The 20,460-nt window shown below is 41.8% G+C and overlaps 1 protein-coding gene across 1 annotated transcript; it reads left to right on the top strand.

Moving 5' to 3' along the window:
• Positions 1-1,023: 1,023 nt before the first annotated feature.
• LOC146581213 (mitogen-activated protein kinase kinase kinase kinase 2-like) lies at positions 1,024-13,893 on the top strand. The gene is made up of 8 exons (XM_085268092.1): positions 1,024-1,051; positions 1,131-1,292; positions 2,887-3,024; positions 3,114-3,185; positions 3,261-3,347; positions 3,430-3,500; positions 3,604-3,659; positions 13,798-13,893. Exons 1-8 carry the CDS (start codon positions 1,024-1,026, stop codon positions 13,883-13,885), a joined length of 702 nt encoding a protein of 233 aa, XP_085124218.1. The 3' UTR covers positions 13,886-13,893.
• Positions 13,894-20,460: the final 6,567 nt, after the last annotated feature.

The raw sequence follows: 20,460 nt of genomic DNA, 5'->3' as shown, positions 1-20,460 counted from the left end.
TGTTACGGATTCAAATATTGGGGATGGATACAAGAGGAAAAACCACAATAACAACACTGGTCCGACCGGGTTGAGTCAAACGATGATTTTAATGATCACACGCGTGGGAGATGGACACCGTACGCAGACAGCATCAGATCTCAAAATGGTGGAGCATTGATCAAACTCTTATAGCCTCTGGTGCCTCCACCTTATCATAAAAGCCTAAACATTCACATGCTTTCTCTCACACGGCGCCTAAGCTACGACCTTGGCTCCCTGTTTATCTGCTCCTGCTGAGATGGGGCAGAAAACTCCAGCATGTTCTGTTCTCTTCTAATCAGACAAATAAGGCGATGACTTTCTGCGAACAGTATTTCTTATAACTCAGCAGTATAATGCATCATGAAACAATATCATTCATTCACAATAAATCAGCAGTCTAATGTAATGCAAATCAGTTTAACAAATGCAATAGTTATCACCTTCTTCTAATTCAGGAGAATAATGCAAACTAAAACTACATAATAATTCACAATCTTCAATTAGGGGTCTAACGTGGCATAAAATAATATTATAATACCACATTGGCAAACTTCTCCCAATGTTTCCACTGAAGGGGTTGAAAGTTAAAAAGCGCCGAAGGTTAAGTTAGGTTTGGAGTAAATCATGGATGTGCGCACGTGTTTGTGTGCAGCTTGTAGTGAAAAACGTGCGTGCAGAATTCATGCAGACATGTGTAACTGGTCGTTTTGAGGTAGAAAAGAGTGATGCGCGGTCAAGCTGGTAGTTGAAAGTGTCAGTCAGAGTAGAAGAGCATTGTGTAAAAATGCAAGTAATAACAAAAAAGTGCAAGTCATTAATCGCATCACCCTGAAAAACCTGAGTAAGGAGTGCAGCTCCTGATGAAAGGAGGAGCACTGAAAACCAGGAAATGATGTTTCTGGAACAGTCTGATGACTGAAGCTGGATGTTTGAAGTCTCAGTGAACTGCTTGTCTTTTCCCCACAGCTCCTCCCTCAGCGATGTATATGGCTATATGTTATGAACAATGTGCTGATGTCCGTATCAGGTAACAAACAGCGTGACACAAACGGAGAACATTGTGTCCACTCGATAATATGCTGCTCTAAAAAGGCTCCATCCTGCAGGCAAGTCGGCCCAGCTTTACTCGCACAGCCTGCCAGCTCTGTTTGAACAGAAAGGACATCTGCACAAGAAACACAGCAGCCTGTCGCTCAGCACCAACCGCCTCACTGAGCGGATCAGTCTCAGGTACGACACGCCATCACAGATGCAGGGAAACAGGAGCTGTAGGTGCAGCAGTGTTAATAATGTCATGTATGATGCTACCACTTGATTTTGAGGAAGGAGGATACTGTAAACCCAATTTTGTCTGCTTGTTCTGACCTGGATATTCTCTGTTGGCCACAGAAAGTTTACCATATCTGTAAAGATTCCTGACACTAAAGGTTGTAGGAGGTGCAGTGTAGGTAAGCAATGCCGAGTTACTCTGGTCAGTCTGTTTGTTCACGGAGAACAACTGCAGACACTTAGTCCTGCTCTCTCTGTTTCAGCAAGAAACCCATACACAGATAGTACATATCTGTGCGGGGCTGTCCCATCTGGCCTGGTTTTACTCTTGTGGTATGAGCCTCTTCAAAAGTTCATGCATCTAAAGGTTTGTACAGATATGTCGAACTTGCCACCTGAATAAATGTCTTCCTTTCTAACTCTAACCCAATTTCCACAATGCAAACCAGCCATTAGACCTGGATTACATAAAAGTAGACAGACAGCATATCAAAATCTGAAGCTGAAGAATGTAATTGATTTTTTTTAATAACATATGCATACTTTTTATTCAAGCCCAACAAGATTTTAGAGACTAAATAAAAGAAACGTTGTATAAACGCCGTCCAAAAACACCAACAGCACCTTCTCTGGGTCCAAGCTCGTGTGAATGGTTACCATGTGTTTTCTGTGCTACAGGAACAGTGTTATCAGCACACAGTTCAACGCCAGCATGCACCATTAGATCACATAGCACAGATAATTGACAGTTTTTTTGTGAATGTCTCGCACATTTCATAACGATAATGTATGTACTGTGAGAACAGAGCTCTGTGTTAAGCCTGTCTGCAGTCCTAACACAGTGCTGCTTGGAGAAACACGCCTGTGCCACAACATTATGGAAAAGTGGCATCAGTCCAAAGACGTGCAGTTAGGGGATGGATGGATGGATGGATGGATGGATGGATGGATGGATGGATGGATGGATGGATGGAAGGATGGATCGACGGGTGGATGGATGGATGGATGGACGGGTGGATGGATGGATGGACGGCTGGATGGATGGATGGATGGATGGATGGATGGATGGATGGATGGATGGATGGATGGATGGATGGATGGACGGATGGGTGGACGGGTGGATGGATGGATGGACGGGTGGATGGATGGATGGATGGATGGATGGATGGACGGATGGATGGATGGATGGATGGATGGATGGATGGATGGATGGATGGATGGATGGGTGGGTGGATGTTTGGACGAACAGATGGACGGGTGGATGGATGGATGGATGGATGGATGGATGGATGGATGGATGGATGGATGGATGGATGAATGGATGGACGGCTGGACGATGGACGGGTGGATGGATGGATGGATGGATGGATGGATGGATGGATGGATGGATGGGTGGGTGGATGGATGGATGGATGGATGGGTGGATGGCATCGGTTTATCTTTAATCTCAAGATTTAATAATCATACAAGAATTCTGTTGTGCTGTTTTTGACGGTTGTATGAACAGGTTCAGCTCAGGTTTAACAGCATCACTTAACCATCCATGAGAATTTATTTAGTTTTTTTTGTTTTCCTTGGTGACTGTTTTCACAGCAACTCGCCATCAGACTCCCAGATTCTCTTCTCAGCTGTGTGTTGGAGTGAGAGACTGTAGTAATGATAAACCACCAACCGGCCAACAGCTCAGGTTTGATATTATAGAGCTGAACGGCGCTCCTGTTCCAGTGCCAGGTAGGACCGTTTCCTGCGTGTCTCTGCTGACTTCCTGAAGCTTCAAGCTTCAACTTGTTGCAACAAGCTTCCTTCTTTCCGTGCATCAGGAGATAGTGGAGCACTCAGAGTCGTGCAGGTAACCCAGCTGGACCGAGACACTGTTCTCATCACCTTGGAAAGTAAGTCCCCTCGCATATTGTGAATCCTTCAAATGTCTTTCATGCTCATTCTCAATCTGTGTACTGTTTGGACAGGAACTGTAAAGATCGTGAACCTGCAAGGACTTCCATCCAGACAGCTGGCTGCAGAAATAGTCTTTGACTTCCCCATTGAAACACTAGGTAGAAATAATGATGTGACAAACAAAGTGAATGAGAGCTGATGTGTGTCCTGAAAGCTGAGTGACACCTCCTGTTCTGTCAGTCTGCTTGCAGGATAGTGTGCTGGCGTTCTGGAAGCATGGCCTCAAAGGGAGGAGTTTCCATTCAGATGAGGTGATGAACTAGTAAATTCATCCAACGTTGGCTGAGCTCGTATCATGTGCTTATCATATTAGTTCTAAGTCATTACACATGTGAATTTTCACTTTATGTGCAGGTAACACAAGAAATTACAGATGAGAGTCGTGTGTTCAGAGTTCTGGGAACAAACAGGTATGTTAACTGTATGCTGACAAGAGCTATCAATCACTGTGAGAGAAACTAGTAATCCTAGTACATCAGAAGTAATCAGGATAGTATTTTTCTTGATACTATTGTTAATAGACCTGGAAGTGATTTTCAGAGTAGCATGTGGAAGTAGCATGAATACTGTTAAGTCTAATTGTTGAATGTCGCCATTGTGTTTCTTAAATTTGTATAGTCTTAGTTTAAGCAGTAGGATCAAAGCCATTCCTTTGATCCTGACCACCTCTCCAGCCACTCTGTGCTGGGGGAGGTTTTATTGTAGATACATCCTAACTTGAAGATCTGTTTGATGTTTGGTAGAGCTCCTACCCTTTGTATGGTTTCACTGTGTTATCTTTGGTAAACCATACATTGGGTGTGGGGGAAGACTACCCTCTTTATGACCAAGGATGTTGTTCCTGCTTTTAGGTTTTATGACCCTTTGACCAACCAACAAACACACACACACACACACACACACACACATTCTCACACACACACACACACACACTCAGTGTATACATTTACATACAGTGCCTTGTCTTTGTAACCAAAGGGGGGTTGCAAGGGGAGGTGTTTTGTAAACTATTGTTTGAAGTTTGTCAATAAAAGGCGGCGAGAGGAGGCCACCAATGTGGTCATTTTCAACGTGCTGGTCACAGACGAGAGGCCTCCCTTGCGCAAGAAATCGATCGAACACTGTTGCCTTGCTTTTCTTTCATGGGAATAAGTCCTGGATACAGCGGGGTCTGAGTTTAGACCCAACATTTATTTGGTCCTTCGGAGCCGGAGCCTAACACATTGCATCCACCGAGGAGAGGGAGAGGACGCCACCGCACGTCTGGGATGATTGACGTAAAGCCCTGGTGTTTTTGGTTTGCCACCAGGCCGGGAAGTTTGCGCCTGACCTCCCCTCGGGATGGATGGACGATTGACGGGATCCAGACTCTTCCCATGAACGTAAACAAACAGTGAGTACAGAAGGCCTTAGAGAGCGTCTCTATAACCGCGTGAATGAATGTGGGATCCTAGAAACGCGTCACCGTGATTCTGCGTGAAACGTTTGAGTCCCGGGGAGCGCTGGTCACGAGAGCGCACGTGACCCAAAACAATAGAGAGCGGCTACGGGCTGTGCGTTAAAACGTGAGTCCGGGAGCGCGCTAGCCGCGTGAGAGAGACGCAGGCTTCTCCGCCGTTTGGGGCGTAGAGAGTTCTCCGCCATTTGGGGCGTGGAGAGAACCTAGGTTCAGAGTCCGGAATCTCCGCCATTTGGGGCGTTGGAGAGTGTCCGAAGGTTGAATTCTCCGCCATATGGGGCGTTTGAGAGTTTTCAACAGAGAGCGGCTAGCTGTGCGTGCAGACGCAAGCGATAGGCCTATGTTGTGTGTGTGCGGGCCAGACGTGGTCTGCGTGAGTGTGGCTGATTGTTGTCTAGTAATGGAGAATAAAATGTGTAAGTCTGTCTTAGAAGGAGATGTAAAATTTATGCAGAAAGTTTTACCAGGCAGCACGCAGTATGTAGGTTGTTGGTATAAGAAATGTGGATTTGAAGGGACATTAGTGGAAGTTAAGTGTAAAATGCTGGTAGAAAGAATAGCTGTAAGTGTAGCAGGTAAAACAGGTAAAGCGAAGCAGAGGAAGGAATTGCAGTTAGCAGTTGCTAAGTTGTGGCTGGAGCAGGCTCAGAGGAGGAGAGAAGCACAGAATGTTAAAAGAGCAATATTGAAAGCAGTAGTTGTGAAACCTGAGGATGAAACTACAGCTCAATCCACTGCAACTACTCTAGAACAACACCGTAGAAAAGCATTAGGAAGAGCAAGAATGTTAGCAGAAAGTAGAGTCAGAGAAGAGCGTGAGAGAGCAGAGGTAGAAGTGGAGGAGAGATTAGAGGCATATTAGGAGCAGCATTGAGTCCAAGACAGACTAGGCAAGAGAGGAGACAGAAAAGATGAAGAAAGTTTTTCTCCTGATCAATTCCGCGAGTGTGAGAGTGTCTGACGTCATGGTGTGTGTGAAAGGTATCCAGCTGGGGCAGACGTGATTCTGCAGGTCACCTGCCCAGTGGACAAAAAGAAATAAAATAGTTGTGTGGATGAATGATAGCACGAAGAGTGTTTGGTGTTTCTAAGTCTGAAACAGCTGTAATGCTATTTTCTGTTTTGGAGAAAAGTACAGTTAAAGAAAAAAAACAGAGAGAGATGTGTGTTGTTTTAAGCAGTGATGAGAATAATGGAAGTGTGATGAGAGATGAACACCAAAAACATACTGAAAATGCATTAACTATACTAACCCCACATGCATATACACATACAATGATACTCATGAGACCAGACAGCATCTTAAGCATGAGATTCTGTTTGTCATCTTGTCCAAGTCACTAGTAAGATGAAAGTGATACATAGACTAGTGGACTGAATATTATAGGAGGACAGATGGTTGCATCATAGAGGAGGAAACAGAATGCTGATGAGAGGTCTTGAATGAGTGAGTTGAGTGAGCTGATTGTGAGTTTCTGGTGTGTGAAGAAGTTTTACCATGGCACACATTTAGTTACATGAGAACTAAAACTTATTATGTGCTAAGACAACAGGGTTATGCTGTATGTTGTGTGTATGGCTGATTGGATGAATGTTTGAGATTAAACTGGCTGTTTGATTTGTCTTTATTACTAAAGTTGAACCTGCCAATTGGGTTGTTACGATTTATCCCCCTGGCATGAAGAAACACGTGTCATGACTTAAACAAGGCCTTTCTTTCCATTATTTTCTTTGATTTCTTTTATTTTCTTTCTTTTATTTTGTTACTTTCATGGTGCACTGAAAGTTTTGTTTGATGATCTCTGTTGAGCAGATCTGCACGATTAGAATCGAAGCGTCGTCGAGAAAACTGTTGCAAAGTGAGCTTCCCCAAAATTAAAATGGGCTCTTATTTGGGACAATCAGGAAACAAGTTCCTGTCCAAAAGGATTCAACGAGGAAATCCAGTCTAAATTATTTTTCTTTTTGAAATGACGTTGTTTTGCTGAGCGTGGAAACGGATGCGACGATAATTTCCACAATTAGCAAAAGAAGGAATCACTGAGTGAATGAGTAAGAATTTTAAAATAAATGGGGAACTGACTGACTGACTTAACACCATTGTGTGACGTCAACCCCCACTTGACAAAGGTGTGGATGTATCTCTGTGTGTGTCTCTGTTACAGGAGCAGAAAGATGATAGCAACATCTGAGGTTGCGTGATGGTTTAACCTTTTAAATGCCATTTTTATGTTTGTGAATCTATCAGAGGTGTGTTATTCATGGGCTTGTGGTACTCACAGAAGTTACTGTGAGAAAGTGTGTACACACCTGCGCAGCGCTAACATTTGCATTTTTTCTTACAGCATTGCAGTTTTTCATGTGATTTGATGATGTGGTTTTTAGCAGAACAACTGGTGGATGTTTGTTTCTTTATTTCAGGTTTTGTTTTCTTTAAGAGTGCATGTAGCATTCAGCAGAAGTGGACAAGTGACATGAGTAAAACAAATAAGAGATTACGATATTTATGGAATAGTTTATTATGGGCTCATTTGCTGGCCACTTTTGGACCCATAATAATATATGAGTGGAGTGACTTTGCTTAAGGGAAGTCACCGATTACATTAATGTTAACTGAGCACATGGGATGATCCATGTTTGAGGCGAATTATGGTAACAATAGTGATTTAATGATTTGAGAAAACCTGCACATGACACTTGTCTTGCTGATGCTGAATGCTTGTTACCCTTGTGATATACTTGTTTATAAGTGTGAAGTTTGATTTTACTTCCAGATCTTGTTTTCCAGGCCATGATGGTGAGTATGCAGGCTCCTGGTGGAGCCAGTTTTTAAGGCAGGGATCCAGGTTTGGTGAGTTGACGCATGAGAGTGTCCATGCGTCAAGAGGTGGGGTCCAGAAGTAACATTAAACAATGTTTTCTATTATTGTTGCAGTGATTTGTGTGATTAGCTGTTTATTTACAAGTATTAAACCTATGCAAGTGGTGCATCCTTGTTCAGATGAGGCTTTGATGGCCTATAAGTGAAGTTCACTGATTACAATGTGGAATAACATTGAGATGTTAAATAATTTGGAATAAATTATGGGAAAACGTAGGAGTTTAATGAGTTTAGAATAAACCTGCAATGATACTTGTCTCTGTGATGCTGAATACTTTATTACTCTTATGATCTACAGTTGGTTGCAAATGTGAAGTTGTTTTAAATTTAAGACTTTGTCTTCTGTGATACAGGAGCTGGGAGCTAAACAAGCTGAACATTAAAGTGCTGATTAATGTTTTTACACAGGGTTACAGCTTGGAGTGAAGCTGCTCCAAGGGACAAACCCTGGAGATTGTTTTAGGGAGACTGTGCAACATTCTTGTACATGTCTCATTGGGGAGTTGACACATGGCGAAAGCCGTGTGGCGAGAGGAGTGTCATTTTTTCAATTTGTAGATGTCGTGAGATGCCATGATGAGAAGGAGTGACTGAGAGGATCGCCCACAAAATGGAACCTGAGGGAGCGTGCCAAGCTCCAAAAAGTGACAGCGCAGAGGAGGTCCAGCGATGGACTTGTGGTTCTGTGAACAGCACAAATGCAAGGTGACTGTAAAATAACTAACAGCACTTTTTCCACTATTGAAGCCAGTAACTTACTATCCTAAAAGATTAGCTCTAGTTGCTCGTGCTTTACCTCCATGCGTGAGATCAGTATGTGCAGCAGCTTAAGCTGTACAATGTTTCAGGAAATAGTTTATTTCACCTTTTGCAATTGTTAGTTCCACACGAGGTAGATGTTTACTATTGCAGACTAAACTTACATTTCTGTCACCTACAAGACACTTGTCTTTAATGTTACTGTTACTCTCACAACCACACATATTACCATAAAGTGGTGCAGAATTCTGAATCTGTCCAACCCTTTTTGCCAACGGAGGAGGGCACTTCTCATGAGTGTAGAGAGCGCGAGGAGAAGACGTGTAAGCTGAGGGATGACTTAATAGATGTGCCACTCGTTGAGGGAAAGGTTTGGTTTGTTGATGATTTGAGTTTTACAACAGCAGAGGGACAGACTAGAACACGTTTTACTGTAGCAGACAGTGAGAGAGAGTTATCTATGTAGGACAACTAGCATGTTTCATATTTGCTTGAGCAGCAGAGATGCTAGCTTTAACGGAAGCGTGTAAAGCTGTAGAGAGACAATATACACTGATAGGCAGTATACATTTGCTACTGTACATTTCTTTGTAGTGCAGTGAGTGAGACGAGGTATGACAACCTCAACAGGGAAACCTGCAGAACACACCAAACTCTTGCAAAATCTGCTGGAGGCAGCGTTATTAACCAGTGGAATTGCCGTTTGTAAATGTGCAGCACACATGTGAGGGAAAGATCCAGTTGCATTAGGAAAAGATTTTGCAGATAAGATCGCAAAAGAGGCAGCTGTAGTTAAACATGGTGTTAACCTTTTATCAGTACAGCATTAGCAGACATGCAGGCCCACTCACCTACTGCAGGACAATAGTTGTGACTTACAGAGGGAGCAAGCTTGCAGGATGATTTTTTTTTTTTATCTGTGTGATACACCAGTACTGCCTAATAATTTGTATAAGACTGCTGCTATTTTGAGCCATTGGCTATGCCATGTCTCAAACAGGAGGGAGATGAGCAGTCGTTATACTCACTCTAGGATTATTAAATACTTTTAAAAAAAACATTTTTGCAGAGAGAACTAATGGAATAGTAAAGTTAAGATTTAGGAAGACAGGCAGGACATGGTTAGACTGTATAGAATAAGTACACGAGGATTACTCCAACAGAGAATGGTCTGACTCTTTGAGATTACACATGTTAGAGCATTTAGAGTTCCAGTCTTCTGTAGTGATGATAGAAAAGCAGAAGAGAGAGCATATTAGCAGATTAGATGCTTGAAATGTTTAAAAGTAAAGTAGTCAAGAGAACAAATGATCTGCCAGATGATTCTGTTTCTTCGCAGCCTGAAGTCTGGAGATTGGATGATGATAAGGCCATGGAGAGGAAGTGCTGGTCCAGTCCATGGTGGGAAGGTCCATATCGGATGCTGCTGACGACGACCACAGCAGTGAAGATTGCCGGAAGGAACACTTGGATATATCAAGCGCACTGCAAGAAGGTGACACACATCCAGGCCAGCTCGGAGTAAGTGGCAGGAAGACCGGGAACAAAGGGGGGGGAAAGCCTCCAGGGCCCCTCGTCTCAATCCGGTGAAGAAACCAACTGAGCCACAGGTACTCATCAGAATGGCTGGGAATGTGCTGTGCATCTTCTTGTGCCTGTGGACCCTGAGTGGGATGACAGGAGCGCATTGGGACAGAGCAAATCACACCCAGTACCCGCATGGGTTTTCAACCAACTACTGGTGGCAGTTTAAGAACACAACCGGATAGCATCACTTGGAGTGAGACAGTTTGTTTGGTTGCTTTAGCAACACATCCAGGAACACTGCCAACTTTTCAACTGCTCTGAACCTGAATGGAAGGTTGATTCACCAGTAGCTGGGAAGGTGAACTGCTCTGGTGAGACAGACCTGCTCGTCTGACTCAAAGAATATGACTTGTTGCAGGACATTATACAGTTAAACGAACTGGAAACAGGCCAATTGCCTATGTGTATGAAGGACAATGGATTAGCCCAAGTTGGAGATTAACCATGGAACATGGCAACATCACTTATTCTTTTGTCTTTTGCAAGAAGGATGTAAACAGAGAAGCCTTTTGTCTACATTTACATCATGAACACTTGAGGTTTTGAGCCAAGAAGATCAAAACAGCTTGATCCAATTTCCTTTACAAAGCTTTTTCTGTGGTGACAACAGGACAGGAGAAGAGTTGTAAATGCAGATAATTCACCAGTTGACTCTAACCCCCACAGGATGCCTACAGTGAAAAGATTTGGGGGGTTGATAGGAGTCATAAAGAAGGGTGTTGACCAGGCTGCAGCTTTGAAGTTAGCTGAGAGCCATATGGACAAACAATAAAGTCAACTGATGCGTTTAAATACCTATGTCTGTATACAGTTGGATTGTAGAGACATATGATTTTTGAGAATGATGATTCTTCTTGTTTGACCTTTGACATTCAGTTGTGTACTTGAAGAAATACATAATGAATTGCACGACAGGAGTAGATCCGCCACAAGGCTGGATAGCTTGGTTACCGTCTGGTCCTTGGTGGCATCTTCTTTTGAAAATATTAATTCCTGTTTTTGAACTGTTGATACTGATTTGCTTATGTATAGGATGTAGTTTACTGTGCATGAATGAAATCTACACTGACACTGTCAAACAAAGGGTGCATAAGTTGAAATTTAAGTATACAATGACAAAAAGGAGGGAAATGTTAAGTCTAATTGTTGAATGTCGCCATTGTGTTTCTTAAATTTGTATAGTCTTAGTTTAAGCAGTAGGATCAAAGCCATTCCTTTGATCCTGACCACCTCTCCAGCCACTCTGTGCTGGGGGAGGTTTTATTGTAGATACATCCTAACTTGAAGATCTGTTTGATGTTTGGTAGAGCTTCCTACCCTTTGTATGGTTTCACTGTGTTATCTTTGGTAAACCATACATTGGGTGTGGGGGAAGACTACCCTCTTTATGACCAAGGATGTTGTTCCTGCTTTTAGGTTTTATGACCCTTTGACCAACCAACAAACACACACACACACACACACACACACATTCTCACACACACACACACACACACTCAGTGTATACATTTACATACAGTGCCTTGTCTTTGTAACCAAAGGGGGGTTGCAAGGGGAGGTGTTTTGTAAACTATTGTTTGAAGTTTGTCAATAAAAGGCGGCGAGAGGAGGCCACCAATGTGGTCATTTCAACGTGCTGGTCACAGACGAGAGGCCTCCCTTGCGCAAGAAATCGATCGAACACTGTTGCCTTGCTTTTCTTTCATGGGAATAAGTCCTGGATACAGCGGGGTCTGAGTTTAGACCCAACAAATACTGCTAGCATTAATGGTAGCATTAAAGCAGGAGTCACACTAGAGTGTTTGTTCTGTTGGTTACTCAGATCCAAGGATTTAGGAAATGCAGCCTATGTGTTTGCATGCAGCCCTCCAAAGAAAAACAGCCATTAAAGTTACCAACTACCGTCTACCTGACACTTTGTACAGAAAACTACTTTCCTTAGTGCTAATTTTCTTTATGCTAGTACCAAATCACAACAATAGTCACTTCAAGACACTGTATATTGTAAGGTAAAGGCCCTGCAATTATGGTGCACAAAGGTGAAAAACTCCCTTTTAGCAGGTGAAAACCTGAACCAGGCTGGGGGAGGGGCGGGCATCTGCTGCGATTGGTTGGGGGGGTGAGAGGAGGAAGACGGGACAAAGACAATCTGGGGAAGAGAGCCAGAGAATATTCTCAACTAATGATTGAATGCAGAGAGGTGTTTAAACAGATAGTGAGTGAAAAGGGCGACTGAAGAAGAAACACTTGGTGCATCACGGGAACCCGCCAGCAGCCTAGACTTAGGCTAACTAAGGGAGGATTCAGGGAAGAAAGGAAAGTTTGAAGCCTAATGTTAAAAGTAGAGAGGGTGTCTGTCTCCCAAACCCAAACTGGAAGCTGGTTCCACAGAAGTGGTGGCTGTAGTTCAGGTGGGGGAGCAGGTCACCTACTCCCCGTCTACATGCCAGATATCCTGCATGAAAGTTGCTCTTCGGTGCATCCGTCAGAGTATGAATGGGTGTGAACGGGTGAATGAGGCAAGCTTTGAATGCTCAGAGTAGAAAACCACTATATAAGAACCGGTCCATTTACCATTTACCAAGAGGGGCCTGGAAACCGAAGGGTCTGGCTCCCATTTTACTTTTAAATACTTGGAACGAAGTGCTCTAATGGGGTGATATGGTACTATAAGGTCATTAAGATAAGACAGGGGCTGATTATTCAAAACCTTTTATGTGAGGATTTTGAATCTTTTATTCTGGATAAAACAGGGAGCCAATAAATGTTCTGTTTCTAGTCCCTGTCAGGACTCTTGCTGCAGCATGTTGCTCAGAGCAGTCTGGAATTGATTTTTGACTAAATAATTAAAACTAATAATAATATATTACTATATTATATTACTAACAAATCCAGGACACCCCTGTTGATCCAGCAGCTCTTAATGAAGTTTGTAATAAGAATCGTGGTGAGTTCATTAGAAATATTTCACTTTTCTTTTTTAAATCAGTCATTACTGGAATCATCTGAAGTGCAAAAACAGTGGGATTATATATGAGAAGGACGGACTCAAAGACTGTCGTGTATCACATATGTATTACATCGATGTCCAAAATCAATGCATCATTAATGAAACTGAAACAAAAGTACTGAATTTCATGTGGAAGACCAAACCTCAGCATTCAGGAAAGTCTTATACAGGAGCAAAGATAATGGACGTTACCCGGAGTTTTCCACTGTGAAACCAGGAATAACAGCTTAAAAATGTTTCTGTGATCTAAATCATTGTCAGCCTGGCAGGCAAATAGCGTGGACACCAAAGTTTGTGAACGTGATAACCTGAGAACAAAGACATGTAGGATTTTAAATCGGTACCATAGGTGTGTCTACTGGGAGGCTGAGGCTTGGCGCTGCTGGCTGCCAGTACTAAGTATTATTATACAACCCTTATTTAGTGGATCTTATCTTCTTTCCTTGTGTTTCAGTTAGTTTTTACTCAAACTGGGTGTAGAAGGAATCCCTGCAAAGGTTTCTTTTTCTTCTGTGTTATGTTTTATGTATTTCTCAGCTCTTTGCTTCCTTTTTTCTACTTTAAACTTGTTTGTATGCTGGTGTGTAAATGTTCACACTTATCATAAAGTTTAAAAAAGTAGTAGGCGTGGTGATGAGCAGAAACAGGAGTAAAACTCCAGTAAGTGTACCAGTACTGTACCAGTGTGTAGCATTAAAGTCAAACTACAGTGGTTGTAGTATCAGTAGAGTAGTGTTAGTACTAGAGGTGGGAGGAGTAGAAGCAGGTGGAGGCACTGGCTTTAGGTTAGTACTGCCTTTCTCTGGTTCTCCTTTACAACTCATCTCCTTCTCATTTGCTGACAATGTGCAGAGACATCATCCTTCAGAGCACACCGACTGATGACCCGTCAGCACTGAGCAGCCTGTACATCCTGACAGGACACGAAAGCAGCTACTGAGAAAGAACACGGGGCTCATTCGACGATGTTACCAAAGAAAAGCACAGCCTGTCTGTAACTGTGGGGTGGAAACGATGCTCTGTTTCACTGAGGCTGTGCCAGGAAACGGTTCAATGCTGGGAATGACAAATGTTAGGAAGGTATCCTGCTGACTGTCCAGCCTTCACCTGTACACAAGACACCTGTCAAGGTCCTCGCTGGGGTTATAGTTGATAAAGCTTTCTAGCTTTTCTTGTCTATTCAGCTTACCTGCTTAAATCAGACCTTTCTGTTAAAGCTAATGCAGACTCCACTGATCCGCCCGCTCAGTGTGGACGGGAGAATAACCTGAACATGGCCTCTGGGACATCATCGTACTGATGTTATGAAGCGCTCAGTCAGGTTTTCTTCTTGATCAGACTGAGGGGCAGACTGAGTGTGTTTTGGTGCCTCAACATTCAGTCATATTCTGTAAAGCCATTTTCTGTCTGCATGCTGCACATAACCTCTTTGGACCAGAGTGCTGTGACACCTACACCTTACACCTGCAGGAGCTGCTCGGCCATAGAAAGCTGCTCTGTGAAGTGCACGGCTTTTTTGCCAGTGTTGATCTTATGGGTTTAATGTAATAACTAATTTTTTACATCATCGTCTGAGTCGTAATCCCAACGAGGAAACCTGGAATGTAAAACTTGATGGACGCTCCAGCTGAAGAGTGAAGTGTCAGACTTTTAATGGATCTTTCAAGCATTAGCGTACTTACAATGGCAGAAACAGTGCCACGTCTAAAGCATAGGAGCCATCTTCATCTCATGCTTCCCATTTCATGCAAGTTTCTTCTCATCCTCAGATGGACAGAATTTGGTTTGCTGACTTCATTCAGTCACACCATACTAGAGCATAAAAAGTGGAAATAAACTGGTCAGTAAGAAAGTGTGATGCTTGAAAGTATAGCGTAAGGACAGCAGCAGCACTGCATTTACAGCTGATATGATGACTTCAGCATCTTTAAAGAACTGTGAAGGAATTATCAGTGCTAACACAACCTTAAGCACGTGATGTGACCGTATACACTGCTTACACTTTCAGTATCCTTACTTAAAGAGAACATCTCAGAAAAAAGTACAGTTAGCAAGAAGCTTTGAGAACAAGGCAGTGTTATTGTATGCTAACCACCGTGGTGGTGTAGCTTGTCCTGATAAAAAGTGAATGTGGTCACATTATACTTGTTAACTAAAATGAAAAAATAAAATAATTCCACTACATGGGTAAAGATATTTATGATATTTATGGAAAGGGTACTATAAAAGTAACACTGGCCTTTCCATGAGAGAAACTTGAAGTACAGTATGCATGTTGAGATTAATGTTTGTTTAATATGTTTTTGCTACTATGTGAAGATGTGATGTTATTAACAACACAGAATAGACAGAAATAAAGATTTTCATATCTCTTGGAGTTTTATGAAGAGTTTGTTGGGTTGTTCTTCTTTGAATGTGTGGATCGATGCTTCTGCGATTTATATCTTAATCCTTCAATTTGTAAAAAACATTTTGAATTCCGTTTGAGAAGATAAATGAAGGTTCTTGCGTTCAAGTGGAGGCTCTAGCAGACTGAGAAAGTAACTGCATAACTGGTCAAAGGAGCTTGTAAAGAAAAGCGTCTGGACTTCTTTAAGTTACTTGAAGACGTTTCACCTCTCATCCGAGAAGCTTCTTCAGTTCTAAGGTCAAATGGTGGAGAGTCCCAGATAACTGCATAACTATGTTATTCCTGCACCCATAGCAGCAAGTAAGTGAAGGCAGTGAGGAGCGCTGATGAGTTCTCAGATCACTCAGTCAGTCTCTGAGCGTCACCTTTATTGTGATCGCGCACTTTAAGCTTTCATGCCTGTATTTTTGCACAATTGTGATAATACTGTATTGAAAGAAATCTGTGCACAGACGAACATGGGGTGGCTTTGCTCAGGTAGTAGAGGAAGGTGCTTCAATCCCCGTCTGCATGCCAAATATCCCTGGGCAAGATACCAACCCAGAGTTGCTCTCCGAATGTGTGTGAACATTACACAGAAAGTGCTTACAGAGAAAAGTGCTTGCGTACACCTGAATGAGGCAAGTTCTTTAAAGTGCTTTGAGTACTATATAAGAACCAGTCCATTTACATCGCCAAAGCACTCAATACTCTCTTTACGAAGTTCTCTGTAGTTTGTTTCTCCAGCACCATATTTGACCGCGGTCAAGTGAGCCCTCACTTACGACCACACAGTCAAGCCAGCCGCACCTAAAATGTTGTTGCACTATTCTTATGCATATTACGGTACGGGTGCCGACTGGCTTAGAAATGCAGTCTTTTGTGTCCTGACCAGAGATGGGCAGTAACGCGTTACTTGTAATCCGATTACTTTTTTCAAGTAACAAGTAAAGTAAGGGATTACTATTGCAAAAACGATAATTAGATTACCGTTACTTTCCCGTAGGAACGCTGCGTTACTAAAACAGTGATTTTTTTGCGAGAATGTCTCATGACAGTGACGTAAGCAAGTGCAACGTCCGTGACAACAGCTGTGTGCAGATCAACAATGGATAATATATCGAGTGCGGGAGAGAGTATGAGCGTGCAGCGTTTAAAGCGTGGAAGTACTGACCTTACTTTGAGTTTGATTCCATAAAAAGTGACAAAAACATTAGTGTCCGTTGTGCGTGGGAAGAAAACTTCTTTTTACAGCGAAAAAACCCCCTAAACTTCCAAGCAAGCACCGAGTGCGCTACGACGTAATGGGAAAGTCACAGAGAAACTCGCGGATTCTTCAACTGACCGCGGCACACCTGCACCAGGGTAAACCTCCGCCTACCCTACTCCTGCTTTACAGGTGAAAATAGAGCCAAAGGACCGCTAGTCTTTGATTTTATTTATTTTCTGCTGTGTTTTACTTGCATCTATTTGAAAGAGTGAGTGTAAACACAAAAAATATTTTATTTTATGTGCTGGAATGGGCAGAAAATAAGTTTAAATATTAAACAAATTTCTTCCAGTCAGAGAATGTTGCATATAATTCAATTTTTGCTTGATGCATAAAGTTAAAAGATTAAAACTAATTAAACAAGTTTTAAAAAGAGAGACTTTTCCATTTGATTACATTTTATATGATGAATTATGCAGAAAAAGTAGAATTGGGCTGAAAGATCTATCGCTTTATCACCTATTCAGGTTGTAAATCGTGTTTTTAAAAAGTAACTAAGTAATTAATTACTTTTGAAAATAAGTAATCAGTAAAGTAACAGGATTACTTTTTGGGGGAAGTAATCAGTAATTAGTTACTGATTACTTTTTTCAAGTAACTTGACCAACTCTGGTCCTGACACTATTGTACTTCACAATCCACTCCCAGTTTTGGTTCATCTCCACTTTTCCACTTTTTCCACTCCACCCTGTGATCCACAGCCCAAATTACTGTACGATTCAGAGAAAATTAACAGTAAAATTTACCCAATTTACTGTACTGTACTCTATATTTTCTCATATTTGAGCTCAGATTACAGGAAAACTGTAAGAGGTGACACTGATATCTCACTAGATTCTGACTCTGGGTGACCCCCACACACCCAAGATTACTGTACGGTTTCTGAGATTGCTTTGTTAACCCTCTCAAGGCAGGCATTGCAGATATGCAACAGTTAAAAGCTAACAACCTGATCACCCCACATACATATTTCATGAGTTTTTTACTCAGAAGTACCACTGCAGGTATTCTTTTGTGCATTAGCAACAAAAACTTAATTTGAGCCTGAGAGGGTTAAGCATGAGTATGACAAAGGCTAAGAAAATATACTGCCTACAATAATATCAAATTTAAACAACAAATTACAAAATTGCCACACCTGCTGTTATTGCCAGGTGTTCGATAGAGCATTATTTAGTCATAAAAAATACATATCACTGAAATATCATCAGTAAAAGAAACACTCTGTCATGGTCCTGGGTCAGTGACCCAGTGCTTTTAGTTATCATTTTCTAGTTTATTATGATGATGATGATTATTATTATTGTTTGAGTTCTATGTGTGATATTCGGTCTGCCTTTGAGTCTGTGTCTCTGTCTGTCTATGGTGTCACCCCATCTGTTTGTGAAGCTGTCTGTTTAGATCTGTGTCTTGTTTGGTTCCCCGTGTCTGAGTTTCCTGTTTTATTGTGAAGGTCTCTGTCTGATGTGAGTATGTTCAGTTTACATTTCCCCTGTCCCATCAGCTCTGATTTCTCCCAGCTGTGTTGCCCTCCTGTCTCTCATCCCCTGATTACTGGTGTGTGTGTATTTAAGCCCTGTGTGTTCTCCTGCATGTTGCCGGTTCGTCTGTATTACTCAGTGTATCCACCGTGCCTTCTCCTTGCTTTTCGTCGTCATTCTCCTCTGCTCGTTTTCGATCAGGATTGTGCTCTGTAGTTTAGTTGTTTCCCAGTTTAGTTTAGTTCGAGCCCCGTTTGCTGTTTGTCCACATTCTTTTTGTGTTCAATAAATCACCTTCACTTCTCCACGACTGCCTGTGATTGGATCCTCATTTATTCCGCACGGCTCGCCTCGGCAGCCGTGACACACTCACTATGTAAGACATGTTAGCAAATTCAGTTAATAAATAATGTATCAAATCTATACAGATGTTTGAAGGTATATTGCAAAGCATGTTTGTTTCTTATGGCTTACAAATGTGTTTGCCTTTAACATAATTTACATTTCATTTATACAGTTTCACAGACGAAACAAAATAGGTTTCCTGAACTGTTCTTCGTGGCCTAATTTTGAATCCTTCTGAGGGGGATGCATTATCCATGAAGGTGGGCAATTTGTTCGTCGATCTCTGACCCTCGCTGACTCTGACGCCTCCTAATTCTGCTTCCAGCCTCGCTGATTAATTTGTTGTCACTGATGCTGTCACCAGTTGTACACAACATCTCTGTTTGTCCACCAGTCTAATCTGTAATTCAGGTGAACCCAGAATTACCTGCATCTTTGTAATGTTTCAGAAAATATACACTATATGTTGATGGGCTTTGTCCCACTTTTCTTTCCTTTATAAGTAAGAATCTCTGTGGTTTTAATGACAATTCATATACAGATTGTGGAGGACATTTTATTCAACACTCAAAAAAGTTCCTCACCAGCAGACTGTAGTACAATTTCAGCCCACAGTTAATAAACCCATCCAATGCAGCGTTATCAGAGAAATTATGCAAGTGTTATGTTTGTATGTACTGGTAATCTATTTATCATTTATCATGATTCCTGCTCTGATGATTACTTTCTTCTCCTTCTGTAATTTTAATAGATAAAGGATGTTGAACATTAAGCTCCAAACAGGATGAATGAGGAAGACCACAGAGGAGAATCGTGGATGTAGTGAAAGAATATATGCAGATGGTTTTTTTCATGGTGGAGGAGCAACTTCTGATACCATCTTAAAGAAAAAACACATAAAATTGAAGAGTAAAAATAATGACAACAATATGTCTAAATTTTTTATTAATTCTTTAGAGCAAATGCAGTCTTGTCATGGTCAGAGTTGCCCACTCATATTTAACTAATTCAAATACAATTACTGCATTTAAATGCTTATGTTCTAATAAAAGGCATCGTTTAATACTTCTGCCATGACAACCCAAATAAATCAATGAGAGGGAAACGGGAAGATTAGTCATCAGGCAAGGTTTACTGTTCATTTACCATGCCTTGATAACAGTAAGCTTAACAAAAGAAAAATGTTGGCGACGAGAACCGGTGTTCTGTCAAAACATCCTACCGTAGCGTAAATTTATAGTCTTGTCTATCAATCCGTGCTACCTTATCAGAATATGCTACCTTACGTGGTTAATGGCTCTGTTGTATAGGTAGCGTGTTCAGATGACCCAATCACACTATTAAAACATGCTTCCTGCTGGGATTTATATAGGTAGCATGTTCAGATGGCCAAATCACACTATTAAAACATGCTTCCTGCTGGGATTTATATAGGTAGCGTGTTCAGATGGCCAAATCACACTATTAAAACATGCTTCCTGCTGGGATTTATATAGGTAGCGTGTTCAGATGACCCAATCACACTATTAAAACATGCTTCCTGCTGGGATTTATATAGGTAGCGTGTTCAGATGGCCCAATCACACTATTAAAACATGCTTCCTGCTGGGATTTATATAGGTAGCGTGTTCAGATGACCCAATCACACTATTAAAACATGCTTCCTGCTGGGATTTATATAGGTAGCATGTTCAGATGGCCCAATCACACTATTAAAACATGCTTCCTGCTGGGATTTATATAGGTAGCGTGTTCAGATGGCCCAATCACACTATTAAAACATGCTTCCTGCTGGGATTTATATAGGTAGGGTGTTCAGATGACCCAATCACACTATTAAAACATGCTTCCTGCTGGGATTTATATAGGTAGGGTGTTCAGATGACCCAATCACACTATTAAAACATGCTTCCTGCTTGGATTTATATAGGTAGCATGTTCAGATGGCCAAATCACACTATTAAAACATGCTTCCTGCTGGGATTTATATAGGTAGCGTGTTCAGATGGCCAAATCACACTATTAAAACA

This window comes from Mchenga conophoros, linkage group LG3, assembly GCF_057382185.1.
Source record: "Mchenga conophoros isolate Kocher_MC1m ecotype Shallow Benthic linkage group LG3, M_conophoros_male_GT1.1, whole genome shotgun sequence".
NCBI lineage: Eukaryota > Metazoa > Chordata > Actinopteri > Cichliformes > Cichlidae > Mchenga > Mchenga conophoros.
The sequence above is the reverse complement of the archived record's forward strand: the minus strand, read 5'-3'. Positions and strand labels throughout refer to the sequence as shown.

Bases quoted from the DNA above. Each gene is read 5' to 3' on its own strand.
- LOC146581213 (XM_085268092.1), top strand. From the start codon at position 1,024: ATGAACAATGTGCTGATGTCCGTATCAG. The intron at 3,025-3,113 runs GTAGGACCGTTT...TCCGTGCATCAG, and splicing joins CGCTCCTGTTCCAGTGCCAG to GAGATAGTGGAGCACTCAGA. The intron at 3,660-13,797 runs GTATGTTAACTG...GACAATGTGCAG, and splicing joins AGAGTTCTGGGAACAAACAG to AGACATCATCCTTCAGAGCA.